At 36.0% G+C, this 15516-nt stretch overlaps 1 protein-coding gene across 2 annotated transcripts in view; it reads left to right on the top strand.

Moving 5' to 3' along the window:
- The window catches only part of Scn2a (sodium voltage-gated channel alpha subunit 2), a 124008-nt gene that overhangs the window by 31236 nt on the left and 77256 nt on the right, over positions 1-15516 (top strand). Inside the window, exons 1-3 of one of the 2 annotated variants that reach the window (XM_070021810.1) lie at positions 4881-5011; positions 6626-6943; positions 8073-8191. In XM_070021810.1, coding sequence (XP_069877911.1) covers positions 6677-6943; positions 8073-8191 — 386 coding nt within the window. In that variant the 5' untranslated portion in view covers positions 4881-5011; positions 6626-6676. Of the gene's footprint in view, positions 1-4880; positions 5012-6625; positions 6944-8072; positions 8192-15516 lie in introns of those variants that run through there. The other variant, XM_070021800.1, reaches the window with a different exon arrangement.

The raw sequence follows: 15516 nt of genomic DNA, 5'->3' as shown, positions 1-15516 counted from the left end.
ACCAATTTTACCAGCACCATTTACTAAAGAGGCTGTCTTTCTTCCATCCTATTTTTTGCTCCCTTATTGAAGGTTAGATAGCTATAGGTCTGCAAGTTCATTTCTGGGTCTTCAGTTCTATTCCACTGGCCTTCAGGTCTGTTCTTGTGCCAGTACCAAGCTGTTTTGATTACTATTGCTTTGTAATAAATTTTGAATTTTGGTATTGATATTTCTCCAGTACTGTTCTATCTGCTAAGGATTGTTTTAGCAGATGAGCAGAATAACTCAATATCTATGAACATATGACCATATAACATGATGCTAAGTGAAATGAACTCCAAGACATGGACACAAGAGGTTTTTCTTTGTTGTTGATTTAATGTACTATGTGATATTTTGCTTCTTTTGTATGTTCTTCCAGCTATGGTATATCCCCTGTTATCACTGTAGTTGATTTTGGTACCCTGGTATTGTATATACATTTATTTAAATTAGGGAAGGAAGGGGAGCAATATAATGGTGAGACAAAGAATGGGGGGAACCAATGCAACAGCGATATATATTCTCCTACTTCTCCTGAACTCCCCCCCAGTTGTACAGATGATTATCATCTGTACAACTGGGGGGGAGTTCAGGAGAAGTAGGAGAAAAGTGAGGGAAGGGGTAACCAGTTTGACAAGAAATAAAAAAATGAAAAAATAAAAAATGAAAAAATGAAAAACATGCCAAAAGCAGTCTACCAGATCAGCGCAGTTATTTTTTAATTTAAGGAATTTAAGGAATCAAAGATGTCTTACCTAAGAAAATGACATCATTTGTTAACTGAACAAATAAATGTTCTGTATCTGTACATAGAATATATTGATAGTAAGAAAGGTACAGGTATAGAAGTGATACTGACAGGTAGTTCTTAGACACAGGAATATAGAGACTTAGTCACAGAGATCACAAATTAAATAAACAAGAGAGAAATAAAAATACTTCTTATTTAGGAAAATAGGAACAATTGTTTCCATTGAAGGAAATGAATATCTAAGAGTTATAGTTTGAATATGAAATGGTTCCCACAGGCTCACATGTTGGATCTCTGGTTGCCAACTGATGGTGCTACTTTGGAGGATTCTGGAAACTTCAGGAGGTCGAGTCTATCTGTAAAAGAAAAACCAATATGTTCTAAAATATAACGATAATTTTTAAAAGCCTATGTGTTATGGAATATTGCCCAAAGCCTATAAGATAAAAATAAAGTCCTGAAAAGCAATTCACTTCATCAGACACAAGCCAAGTATTTAAAGAACCGAATGATGGATTTTCTTACCAGTACATACTGAGCTTAAGTCTTTCATAAACTATTGTACTCTGTCCCTAGCCAATTGCAAACAAACACGTGAGCCTGGTTGTCCAGGACTTTCTCCACTTGTGGAAATTGCCAGTATTGGAAATGAGAGGGTAGATGGATTAAGGCTAAAGTGAAGGCTACACAAGAACGTAACAGCTAACAAGAAGAAAGTTCTTGAAAGCATAGACTCAGTGCTCTGGAATAAGGAAGCTAGAAAATCTGGGAAGCAAATCTTCAAGTAATATTTAGCAATTCTTTTCTTAGTTTATATTTATATTACTATAATGTACTAAAGCAAATGAATTAACAATTGTAAAACAAGTATTTGAAGGTCACTTCGAGAAAAAGATATTTTTCAGTAGTCTCAGCTTTCCTAATCCTTGGGTACAAAAGTCTCTAAGTTTTTAAATACTTGTTACTAACAACCATTCATTATAATTATTTTATGATTATATCTTTATCTGTGAGTTTGAATAACCCAGTCATTTTCTTGGTATAAGTTTATCTTTAGAACCCTTATTATATAAATGTTGGTCTTTATGGAGAAAAATTAGTTATGCAATAATTATTACTACATATACTAGGGAATTAGAGAAAAGAGCCTATAGCTTTTATTTCAAATCTACATTACAGAGTCTCTTGGAGATGGGAAAACTCTTTTTTGTTTTTTTGCCGGTACTGGAACTTTTCTCAAGACCTAGTGCTCTATCACTCGAGTCACATCTCTACTTCTGACTTTTTGCCAGTCAATTGGAGATAAGGGTTTCTGAAATTTGTCTGCCAAGGCTGGCTTCAAATCTTAGTGCTTGCATCTCAGCCTCCTGAGAAGCTAGGATGACAGCAATGAGACAGGCACCAGCACTCAGCATGAGTTAGAGGTTGATTTCTTTATGTGGAAGATGTTTTGGTAAAATAATTTATGTTCACCCTTTGAAATGCTCCAAGATTTCTCTCTGTTAGGGTCAATGGGAGAGAAAGGAGTATCCCTACAACTAGTAAAATGTCAAAGAAATTTCATGTATCTTAATGTGCTTCAGACAGTGAATGATTCCAGAAAGAAAAAAATACTTCGGAATTGCATAATATTTAGAAAAATGGATTCTGTAGCCAGACAACAATCAGCTTTGACTCTGACTTTGCCACTTTCAGTTGTAATAACTTAGATGCGCTGAGGGTTACTTGTTGGTACCTCCATTTCCCTATCCTTTTGTTGTTGTTTGTTGTTGTTGTTGCTACTGCTGTTGTTGTTTTGTTAAGGTACTAGGGTTTGGACTCAGGGTCTCATACTTGCCTCCACCCAGTTTTTGCACTGGCTATTTTAAGGTAGGGTCTTCCTTTTTGCCTAAGCCTCTGCCTGGACCATGCGTTTCCTGCTATAGCTAAGTTGACATGAATGTTCTACAACATTCATCTTTTTCTGTTGTGATGCAGTCTTGTGAATTTCTCTGGCCTTGAAAAGAATTCTTCCAGCTAATCATCTTCAGTAGCTAGAATTATAGGGGTGAGCCACCACAACCAGCCTTCCATATTTTTTCAATGAAGATCATAGTATCTATCTCATTCAATTGTTAAAGGGTTAAATGGTTTCATAACTCTTAAAATAGTCCTTGACCTAAAGTTCATATTATTTGTTGTGTATCTCCTCAATGAAGTGTTTAGCAAATCACCTTGAAGATGTTTTATTCCCCAATTTAGTTTTCAGTTATAATCTTCAAACAATTTGGTTAATTTATGTGAAAATGTGTAAAGTAAAATGTGAACATTCATTTGATAAAAACACGATGTTCACCATAGACACTGAGTGAAGTATTTGTTTGTTTATGACAGTAGCTCAGTTTTCTTTGGGAAGTCAGATTTGCCTGCTATCTAATTTGCTACTTATGCAAGAGTGGCAGAGAGAGACAGAGACAAAGACAAAAAGAGACTGTAAATACATAGTTTACATACATACACACATACATATACACATGTGACTATATATACACATACTTGTGTAGCATTCCTCGATTGATACTAATGTTATTTTCCAAACACTGAGACATTGCAAATTCAATTAGTATATGTCAGAGTACATACCTGTTCTTTTGTTGTCCAATATTGATTACCTACTCATCCAAGTAACAGAACCCCAACTCTGTTTTTACATTTTTTTTTCTATATCATGCCTATGACTCTGTTAGGACTTCATTCCATGGATGAAGGGTGTTTGGCTCAGGGGAGGCCAGTGACAGGGAAGCATTGCCTTACTTAGTTCAAGATGAGCAGATAATCCAATGGGAGCAAGCAAGAGTCGGTGAGAGATTTTCTTAGTCTTTCTCCTATTAGACTTTAGTCTTGGTGTTTGGTAGGCTGGGTTTCCAATAACATCTTATCAAGTGTGACACACTAACACATACTACAAAACCAATCACTACAGAAGTAAACTTATATCCTCTTATTGCAAATTGAGCTCCTCAATCATCTTATACTTAAAGTTAGCCCTAGACCAAAAAGCTACAAAGCAATCAATTATTTATCTCTCTAGTCAATAAGCTATAAACTATAAACCTATAAATTTCTTTTTCTCCTTGTTTGTCTTCTTGATTCACTTAGCTTGAAAATTCTTCTTATAATCAAAAGATACCTGATATATATATTACATATATATATATATAGTCTATAACTTGACTTTATTTCCAAAAAGTAGATTTGCTAAATGTACAAGTGTGCAAGTTTAATAGTTAGAACTGCTTCTTTCTTTTCATGAATGAATAAATATCACAGGTTTCTGGTGTCAGACCTTGAGTTTGAATCCTGATTATACTATTTTAGAGGATTTTTCCCTAATCGTAGGGTACCTCTTTTCTTCAGTTTTCTAATATAGACCATGAAAGCATTTACTCAATAAAGATACAGAGAGGAAGAAATGTGGTATTTTGTGCAGACAACTTAGCTCAAAACTAGCGCTATATTATCAGTTAGAAGACTGGCATTCAAGAACTCTGTCAGTGGAGTTGTTTTAGCTAGTTGTTTTCAGTGTACTAAACCAGAAGCAAAATAGGATCAATATAACATCAGGTTAATTTTTCCTAGGGAAAGTTAACTTTTGTGACACAAAGGCCATCTGTTGAATCACTATGGAATTCTATTGAGTTTCTCTAGTGGTGAGGCTAATGTTGATTACAATTATATGTAATGCCTTCATTCATATATTTGCTGTTTTATTTGATTTTTTTGCTTTTAACCCTTTCTTTTTACTTTAACTTGATTTTTATTCATTAAATGGCTTTCTGGCTTAGAACATACAATATGAACAGTGGTATTGGTAGTTAGTAAAATTAGTAGCTGAAATCAGCAACGTTGTAACGTTTAGGTGTAAGATTACTGAAAGCTTTGGACTGTTTTCTGTGTGTCTGTATATTCAGAAAAGTGGTTTTTGGTTGTTGTTTTTTTTTTTTACAGCTCCTCCGCCCTCTAGTGGTAGTTACAATAATGTCACTTTGTAGTCCCAGACAGGAAATGCCTGTCCCTACTTCAGTTACCAGAATCCTTTTACAGGAAGTTAGGTGTGGTCTTTTGAAGGAGAATTAAAGAAAAAAAAAGAAAGAAAAAGAAAAAGATTTTTTTTTTAAGCATGATGGAATTTTAGCTACAGTCTTCTTGGTACCAGCTTATCAATTCCAAACTCTGAGTGTAAAAGATTCTGCAGGGGTAATGTTTTAATATTCTATTTTGCTTGTCTCTGTGATGCTTCTGTACCTTTACAGTAGAATCCTTGGGGAAATCTGCAGGGGAACCACTTTCATTTTGAAGCTGTAGCTGCATGTTTTAGCATGTCTCTTCTATCAGAGCATCCAGGCATGGCAGTTTCCTCCCTTGAGTGTCAAAGACCATCTTCGTGCTGGTCCCTGTTGCTAGGCACAAGGGTCTCTAGGGATGGGTAAGGAAAATAAGGTGTGTTTTAGGAGGTACTGTCATACTGCGAGAACAATCTAAAAGCTAGTGTCTGAACGGTTCTGGTCAACTTCAAAAAATTCTCATGGAAACTATCCAACAGCTATTATATAGCTGTTATTATATAGCTTCTGTTTTATCTGGTATGAAGTGAATACTAGCATATTTTACACTTTAAAATGTTTCCTATGTATTTCAGAGGCAATTCTCATTTCTATAGTGTGGGAGGTTGAAATGGGTTATTTTTTAAAGACAAAAATAAATTGGTTTGTACAGACGTCGGTTTGGGTTGCATTGTTTGCAAATCTCTGATTCAAAGATTATGTTTGAAAAGATTGCTGTATTCTCACGAGTTACCTACTATAATAAAATTTGTATGATTGAAATATCAGTAAAACTTCATTTCTGTTGTCATAGTGACCCATTATAAAAATGTTTGCTTAACAAACAAAGTTAAACTTATTATTTAATTTTTCAAATCCAAATTCTGAAATGAATACCCCAGCTACTCTGTTAGATTTTTATAAAATGAGACTCATTTGAAAAACTGGGCTATCTCTTTGGAATTTCCTCCTGTATGGCAAATTTGTTAATTTAAGAAACAATTACACTCTAGCAGCAGGTTGCTAAGTCAGGGGGTCCAAACCACAGACCTTTGATGAGAGTGACTTCCTGCCTGGTTTGGCAGGAGCTAGGTCTCTTCCTGTGTATAGTTTCTAAGCAGTCCCAAGCACAATCCGGCATCTCCTACTCCTCCCCATTCCCTGCGTTCAAGCTGTATCTACCTGTGTTTCTACAGCCTTACATGTCAGGGATTTCCCAAGCTCTTTACCTGGTGTAATGTTTTAGAATAAACTTGCTAAGTGATAAAATGGGCCAAGGCGACCTGGAAAAACAATGGAGGGAGATGGGCAACGTTCTCACACAGTTCTGGTTGTATAATTTGTATGATTTTTTTTAATCTCTTGTTTTGAGTCAGATATATTTTCAGAAAGAATGCTGAAAAAGATGGCTGCCAAAATATGCACACAAATGAAGCAGCAAGCACAAAGTAGTATCTAGTTCCAAGCTCTGACTTGGGTATTTTTCTCCCAAGTAGCCCATGAAACATTTTTGGGAATGGAAGATCAGATTACCTCATAGACACCTACTGAATGTGAAACATAGCTCGCTGTGCAAGCAAATGAATACATGTGTGAGAGTTCCTGGATGTTAAGTACTGCTTCCTTTGTAAAGTGCTCTAGCTTTCTTGGTTCATATGCTTCATGTTAGTGTTCTGTGTCATAGAATTATCATAGTAATCTCTTACCCTAACGGTCATTGCTTTTCTCTCCTCTCCTCCCCCACCCCCCTCCTACCCGATTTCTCTAGCACTTTCTTATGCGAGGAGCTAAACAGTGACTAAAGGAGCAGGATGAAAAGATGGCACAATCAGTGCTGGTACCGCCAGGACCTGACAGCTTCCGCTTCTTTACCAGGGAATCTCTTGCTGCTATTGAACAACGCATTGCAGAAGAGAAAGCTAAGAGACCCAAGCAGGAACGTAAGGATGAAGATGATGAAAATGGCCCAAAGCCAAATAGTGACTTGGAAGCAGGAAAATCCCTTCCATTTATTTATGGAGATGTTCCTCCAGAGATGGTGTCAGAGCCCCTGGAGGACCTGGACCCATTCTATATCAATAAGAAAGTGAGTTCTTAGCCAAATTGCTTTTATTTCCTTGTTTCTTCTGGGCTGGATCTTAGAGATGATGGTGAAGAGCAGTGAGCCTCCTCCTCTCTGTGCAAATATCATCAGGATGTGGGTGGGCCTGGCCAGGTAATGGATCAATGAACCTAGATGACTTTTTGGAAGCACCCATTTGAACTAGTGTTCTTGAGACAGGCAGAGAATTGAAGAGGCATTCTGCTGTGGGAAATAGAGGAAGAACAAAAGTTATCACTTCCACATATTAATTATATCTTAAATTGGGTGTGTGTTGATCTGATGCTCTTGCAGTGTTGTGACATAGGAAATGGAAATAGGAGAATACTTTTCAACATTTTCAATATTTGAAAATACTTTTCAGTATTCACATTTTCAGGAGTACCCGATTCTTCTGTATTATCTCTGCCTCTATACAAGTCACTTTGATCTTTAGCAGATTTAATCAAGTCTCCACAACAGAGACTTTCTCCTTACCACAGCTTTATATAGACATAATAATAACAGAGAATATGTGTGGGGAAAAATGTTTTAGCAGAGCACACACTCAGAAAACTTTGAAGTTCTCATGAGAAACATATAACTACAGGAGTAATGAAAACCTCAGCTGTGTGCTTATGGGAATTATAGATGTAGTTTTTAAACTAATGCTGAAACTTGATAAGATGTTAAGGATTCCTATGACATTGACAATTGGCTGTTCTTTATGTTTTCCTAAAATCCAATTTAGGGGAGCTCCAGGTCTCATTGAGAAAATGCATTAAAGCCCTGTTATATGTTGATAATTACTAGATTACTATATTATTTTAAAAAGCAATATTTCTAATATATTCTTACATTTTTTTATTTTTTATTTTTTTATTTTTTTTATTTTTTTATTTTTTTTTATTGTGAACATACTGTACAGAGGGGTTACAATTACATGGGCAAGATAATGAGTACATTTCTTATCAAGCATTGCAGCCTCCTCCTTTGTTTACCCTTCACATCCCTTCCCAGCCTTCCCCGCCCCCCAACCCAATCCTCCCCCCTCCCCCCATTCTTACATTTCTATTTAAGTATGCTTAATGTATATTCTAAATTATGTTTTATGTGCTGTGTTTTTCTTTTTCAGACATTTATAGTATTGAATAAAGGAAAAGCAATCTCGCGATTCAGTGCCACTTCTGCCCTGTACATTTTAACTCCCTTCAACCCTATTAGAAAATTAGCTATTAAGATTTTGGTACATTCATATCCTTTTGATTGAGACGTTTTCAAGATATATGTGATTGGTCCATGCTTTTTGCCCTTTCTTCTTTCTCTTAAAGTCAGCAGATTGCAAAATGGGACCATGGGTAAGTATCTTCTGTATGGTTCTCCTTTTCTTTGACTCATGACTTCATTTTTTTTCTCCTCCATTTCCTTCTGAATTTCTTGCTGTATCTAAGAGTTCCTTAATTTTAACTGTGTTACTAGGTTCTCCTTCTATGTGCTAAAATTTTACAAGGCTATATAATAGAGTAATTTGCATATACTAATTTTTCTTACTGCTTTTATATTTGGACTATATATAAATGGACAGATATTCTAGTATACTATATATTATATATGCATAATCTGAACCATGTAGTTTGTGTCCTTTTGTTCTGAATTGTGCTACTTTCTCCTTTTTTGTCAGCACTTGAAAACTGTGAGTGAATACACATTTACAAATGTCTGTATTTGCTCACTGAAGTGTCTTACTTCTTGGAAATGAGACTGATGGCACCTTGGTATAAGATTGTCATTTGATTTACTTCTTGGCAGCATGGTTGGGAATGAAATGTTTATGGGCTCGGGTATGTAGTATGGCTGAGAGTCAGCTCCAGAAAAACCATGAAAGCAGAGTGAGCTTGTGCTGAGCACGGCATTTATAGGCAGAGCACAGAAGTCTTGTGATGATCAGTGGTACTATCACTGATTAGACATGGGAAAGAGAAAGAAATTTAACAAAATGTTAGAGAGGACATTTAGTGCTCTTTCTTCCCCAGAGGAAGCCATGGATTGGAATTCCATGACATGATTGTCCCAGGGTCTGGCTTTATGACTTATGACTTATGTCATAAGTCAAGCAGGTACAGAAAAGATTTTGAATTTTGATTTTGGTTGTAGGGAAATAGAGCATGCCCTTAGCTTGCCTAAAATATGACAAATAATATATTTAGTCACAATTTAATTTGTTAGTATTCCTATTTCTTCCAGTGGCTCTTTTCCTACAAACTTCACCTAGACATCATCATGCTTCTATTTGGCACCTATATTTTAACTTTTAAATTTTACAGTACATAACTATATGCAATAATGTTCCTTGACTTCTACTTTTCAAGTAGCAAACAGTTGCAAATAGAAACAAGTATCTTTGACTTAGCAATAAAAATTAATAATAAAGTTTGGATTTATATTTGTATCTCCTGAGTTGTACATGATGATACATTATATTTAAAATACTCCTAATCTGTGTACTGAACTAATCTCTAAATTTTTATGGAAATATGTATATTTCCTCATTTGAACATAATTATATGTGAAATTATGTGGAAAACTCAGAAGTAGCCCAATGCAATCCATAGACACTTGGAGCATATATATTAATTATATAATGGACTAATAAACAAGCACACAATCAGGTACAAAGAAAATAAAAAGAAGATTTGAAAGGATCAGAAAAACATATTTTGTTCTCTATCAAAATGATAAAATGGGCTGGTGACTCACACTTGTAATCCTAGCTACTCAAGTGGCTGAGATCTGAAGATCATGGTTCAAAGCCAGCCCAGGCAGGAAGTTCTATGAGACTCTTATCTCCAATAAACTATTCAAAAAATGCTGTAAGTGGTGCTGTGCTCTAGTGGTAGAGCACTCACCTTGAGCAAAAGAAGCTCAGAGACAGAGCACAGGCCCAGAGATCAAGCGTCAAGACCAGACCAAAAAAAAAAAAAAAAAAAAAAGATAAGGTAGAACTCAAAAAGTGCACTATAAAAAAGCATACCCAGGGCTGGGAAGGTGGTTCAGTGTTAGAGTGCTTGCCTAGCATGCATGAAACCACATAAACAGAAAAAGCCAGAAGGTGTGCTGTGGTTCAAGTGATAGAGTGCTAGCCTTGAGCAGGAGAAGCTCAGGGACAGTGCCCAAACCCTGAGTTCAAACCCCAGGACTGGAAAAAGAAAATTAAAAAAAAATAAAAGCCTAGTCAGGTACTGGTGACTCATAACTGTAATCCTAGCTACTTGAAAAGCTGAAATCTGAGGATCATAGCTCAAAGCCATCCCAGACAGGAAATTCCATAAGACTCTTATCTTGAGTTAACCAACAGAAAACCAGAAGTGGAGCTATAGTCCAAAATGATAACAATGCTAGCCTTGAGCAAAAGATCTCAGGGACAGAGCCCAGGCCCTGAGTTCAAGCCCCATAACCAATTTAAATAAAGAAAAAGGAAAGAAAAGCATATGTTAAAATAATTTTAGTGAGTTCATTTTTTTTGAAATCTTAGAAAAGCTGACATCCTTACCACTCCTCTGTCCCTCAAATCCTAGGATAATATGAATCCCAATTTAAGACTCCAGAAAAGACTCTCATGGGTAGAAGACATGAGTTACTGTAAATCAGAGAATCTGGCCTTTGAGGAGAGTCTCTGCTGCAGAATGCTGGAGAAATCCAGATGCAACTTGAAATAGTAGGTTTGCAGGTAGCTGCAGGTATGGAAGAACTCAATCCCCAAGAGTCAAAGTCACCAAGTGACTGCAGGCTTGCAAGTTGAAATGTGAAGGAAGCCATGTGAACATATCCAGTTGTACTTAGAGAAGATGCTTAGCTCCCAATTCCTTCCAGGATAGAAAATTTGATTCATTTAAATCTCTAATTGCCTGAATCTTGTGTTAGAGTAAAAACAGAAGAAAAGCAAAGGAGGTGGGCCAATACACTAAAGTAGATAAATCCTTCCATCTTTCAGTAATACTAAAATAATTGATCAGAGATTCTAGTAGAGGTTAAAATGTATATAACTCCTCACTGTAAGCTTGTAAATGATTTTTACAATGATTTTTTGACTTCCAATGCAGATACTAGACTCTAATCTTAACTTAAAAATTCTGAGACATTCTTGCAGGACTAGAATGGACTATGATACAAACATCATGCTTAGACTTATTTTTCAGAAGCACGGACAGACTTTGCTGAACAATCTGATGTGAGTTTTAAGAGATTGATAGGAGCGTGGAAGGTATTAAGCTTTAGTCAAGAAAGAAAAATGGAATTAGTGTTAGTGGAGCTTGGGACAACTTTGGGTAGAGAAATTCAGTGGAAAATTTAAGAGCTTGGTTTTGAATGTGTTGTGTTTCAGTCACCTGTTAGATATTTAGTGGAGGAGTTGAGGAGCTATGTGAGTATGCAAATCTAAAACTCAAGTAAAAGTTGCATTGCAGATTTAACTTTAGGAGATGTCATTGCATGATATTATTTAAAGTTATGACACTAGATTATGCTGACAAAGACCTGAGATACTCCAAATTATGCAACTAATGCTGAACTACCTATCATTCATAAAGGGGGAAAATGAAAATCATAAGTTTGAGAATTAGGAAAAAAGGCTGAGATTTTACCTATTAAGCATGTGATAAGGTAGCAACATTACAGTTTTTAATCTGTTTCTCCATCTGTAGAACTGTAATCAGATCCTATAAGTCAATGATAACAAAATGTATAACAAAATACTTAGCACCAGACTCCATGACTATCACTTAGTAAAAACTTAATAAAGGATAACTCTGGCAACTGGTGCCGGTAGTAGCTACCATTCTAGCAGTAACTAATATAAAGATTTGCAAAATGTATCTTATTAATGAAAGAATTCCATGAAGAATTCTGTGTCTATCAGTACTTACTCCAGCATGTGCTTGTAAATAAAATGGTCATACAGCAACAGAATTAGGAGTCTTAAGTTGCCAAAACACAATGTGAAAATCCTCTCTCTCTCTCTCTCTCTCACGCACGCGCACGCGCGCGCACACACACACACACACACACACACACACATACACACACACTTTCCTTCCTCAGTACTTTCTTCCTTCTCTCTTTCTCCTCTCTTTTACATATTTTTCAAGCAAGTTCTCACTCGGTAGCCCAGCTAAACTGAAGCTTTCAATCCTCCTGCCTCAGCCTATTGAGTGCTGTAATTACATGTGTGTACCACAATGACCAACTTTCTAAGGTTACGAGCAGTAGGACTAGGACTTCAGCCCAGATCCTCAGATTCTCAACCTGGTATCTTTTGCATTTGTCATCAACAGCAGGGAACTGATTTTTTAAGTTTTTAAAGTACTAAGGTAATTGATAACACATCTGTTTCTCTCTGTACCTATCAAAGGTTCTTTATTCTAGTGTTACTGGCATTTGTATTCAGAACCTGTGTGTGCTTGGCTTGTTCATGCCTAGAGCTCTACCACTTGAGTTACATCACTAACTAACCTGGTTTTTGCTGGTTAATTGAAGATGATGTCTCAAGCCCTTTTTTTTTTTTTTTTTTTGCCTCAGCTGGATTTTAAACTCAGGAATCCAGATCTCAGCCTCATGAGTAGCTAGGATTGCAGGGATGAGACACCAGAACTTGGCTTCAAAAGTTCTTCTCAGCAGTTCCAACTCATTTAACTTATCTTATATTCATGTGATTTTTTTGTTGTTGTTGGTCAATAGGCTTGAACTCTGGGCCTGGGTGCTGTCCCTCAGCTCTTCAGCTCAATGCTAACACTCTACCACTTGTGCCCCAGTGCCACTTCCAGTTTTCTGGTGGATTATTGGAGATGAGAGTTTCATGACCTTTCCTGCCCGGGCTGGCTTTGAGCCTCAATCCTAAAATCTCAGCCTCCTGAGTAGCTAAGATTACAGGCATGAGCCACAGCACTCATCTAATGTGATAATAGTTTTTCATGCAAAGAACTATACAAATTTGAAAAAAAGAGAATGATACAACATAATGATTTCATTTTCTTTGCTTTCAGTGCTCAAAAGCTACAACCTAGTTATGTAATGACAAATACAAATTTGCAAATATTAAACATCTGAAGAGTTAACATTTTACTTATTACAGTCACTCAGTATTCATCCTAGATCAGAATTATGTACTGATGGGTAGAAACATATCTGTCCTACTTTGCTTAGTTCCCCATTTTTAGGTTACAAAATCTTTAACAATAAACTGTTTTCTAACTATAGCATGTACATAAATATAAATATATATGCACTCTTTATATATATATAATGAGTTTAAAATTTTGCTGCAGCTCCTGTGGATAGTATATAACATTACAAAGTTTTTTATACTAATTACATCTGCTTTCAAATCCTTAAAAATGACCTAGAAACACTCTACATTTCATGTTTAATAACTTATTAGTGGTAATAAATGTAACTGATAATTATTGTCTTAACCGATAATGATTATATCCAATGAGATATGTGTTACCACTACCTTCCAGGTTTGAATAAGAAAACAGAACCTCTGAGAATCATACAAGTTGCTGAAGCCTGTATGGCTGGTCAAGGTATCCTGACCCCAGGTTGGTCAGGTCAGGTATTCCAGGTTAAGGCTAGTTATATATTTTATATTAAAAGGAAAGCACTTATATTTAAAAGTGTCTGTCATGCATTTTATCTGAAGTATATATTTTAGTATCAAAATTATAATCATATGATGTAGAAAACTCGAGCATAATGACATTATCTGTGACTTATTATAAAATCATCATTACTTCTACTGTTAGTTTTAGAATAACCTTTATTATATAATTAGATTCTACTATTTTAGGAACAACTTTTAAGAATTTAAAAACATGGTTGAGATTAGTATATAGCACAAATCTCATGAAGCTCTTAGTTCCTACATTATGTTTAATCTATGTTCCACCATTTAAAATGCAGACATTTGTGTATACAAAATATGTAAAGCTTGCTATTGTAGAAATACGTGAAGGCACCCTAACATGTACAACTAGTAGACCCAAACAGGTCAGGTGCTATTTTGAACAGTGAAGTAGACAGAATCCAGGCCTTTTATTATAATATTGACTCTCAAATCATTTGATTATCATTCTAAGGGTATTGAGAAGTACCAAAATTATCCAAATGACATTTACAAAGGTCATTTTTGCAGTGTGCAGAATGGACTGAACAGAGCCAAACACAGATACAAAATGGCCAGTTTGTACTGAAGGATTATTTGACTGGGTATTAGTCTTAATGAGAACTTGGACATATTAAAATGGAACGCCTATTTCTGAATAGTCGTTGGAAGAATTGATGACATTTTGGTGGTCTGTTAGATGTGTATGCTTAATCAGAGGAAGAAATACAGGATTGCTCTTAAGTTCCTAGTAAGATAATGGCACATTGTATAGGCCATGAACATGTCAAAGAAGCAATTGATAGAGCAGAGGGATAAAATGAAAAGATTGTTAGTTCCGTGCTAGAACTCAAAATTGTTTGAATTATTTTGAAGGGTAGATGAGAAATATAGTGCAGATCTTATCTGGACAACAACATATGTAGACACCAAAAGATAAGCCACTCCCCCATTTGATATTGGTGGATTCAGGAACAGTACCTGGAGCTATGTTTGCTGAGGAGCTCTAGGAGGGTGAAGATAATGGAGGAGGAGAAAATGGCTTAAATATACTGTGTTCTTTCCTTCCTGAAAGGGAATGGCAATATTTCATTTTTTATTTTTTTTATTTGTGAACATACTGTACAGAGGGGTTACAATTACATGGGCAGGATAATGCATACATTTCTTACCAAGTATTGCAGCCTCCTCCTTTGTTTACCCTTCACATCCCTTCCCAGCCTCCCCCTTCCCCACCACCCCCCACCGACGTTGTAAAGTTGAATGGCAATATTTCAACAGATGTGAGAAAGGTGTTACCTCTGAGGCACAAACAGACCAAAGAATTGGGACCTTGTATAAGCAAAGAAAAAAGAACATTGTGCAAAAGAGAGGATTCATCTTGTTGGCTACAAATGGAGAGAAAAATCAAACAAAACTCAAAATTGTCTTTCTATTTTCAGGGACATAGCATAGAGATTTTTCATCTCCAGAAAAGGTATGGGTTAAATATATAATAGATTAAAAAGATCAAGAAAGAGAAAAAGGTTCTTTCATAAATTTTATCTCAGAGTAAAGTAGAGTGAGGTAGGGCTCTAAATAGTTTTAAAAAATAAAATAAAAAGGGGTCATGGGTTAAAAGGAAAATCTCTACCCTTCAAAACGAAGAGATATAAGCAAGTCTGTGTTGATATGAAGAGGCCGAAAGTATTCAAGACACCACCAATAAGAGGAAAAAAGAGATAAGACATTGCTGGAGCACTGTGAAAGGTGGAAGGTGTGCAGATTATGATGAAGAGACTGAAAAGTTCGTCACTTTAATAGCAAAGAAATAATAGGTCTCGGGGCTGGGAAGGTGGCTCAGTGGTAGAGCGCTTGCCTTGCATGCATGAGGCCCTGGGTTCCATTCCTCAGCACCACATAAGCAGAAAAAAAAACCGGA

This window comes from Dipodomys merriami, unplaced genomic scaffold (assembly GCF_024711535.1).
Source record: "Dipodomys merriami isolate MVZ:Mamm:240054 unplaced genomic scaffold, mDipMer1.0.p SCAF_1, whole genome shotgun sequence".
Taxonomy (NCBI): Eukaryota; Metazoa; Chordata; class Mammalia; order Rodentia; family Heteromyidae; genus Dipodomys; species Dipodomys merriami.
Note: the sequence above shows the minus strand (reverse complement) of the source record. Positions and strands in the feature narration are given on the sequence as shown.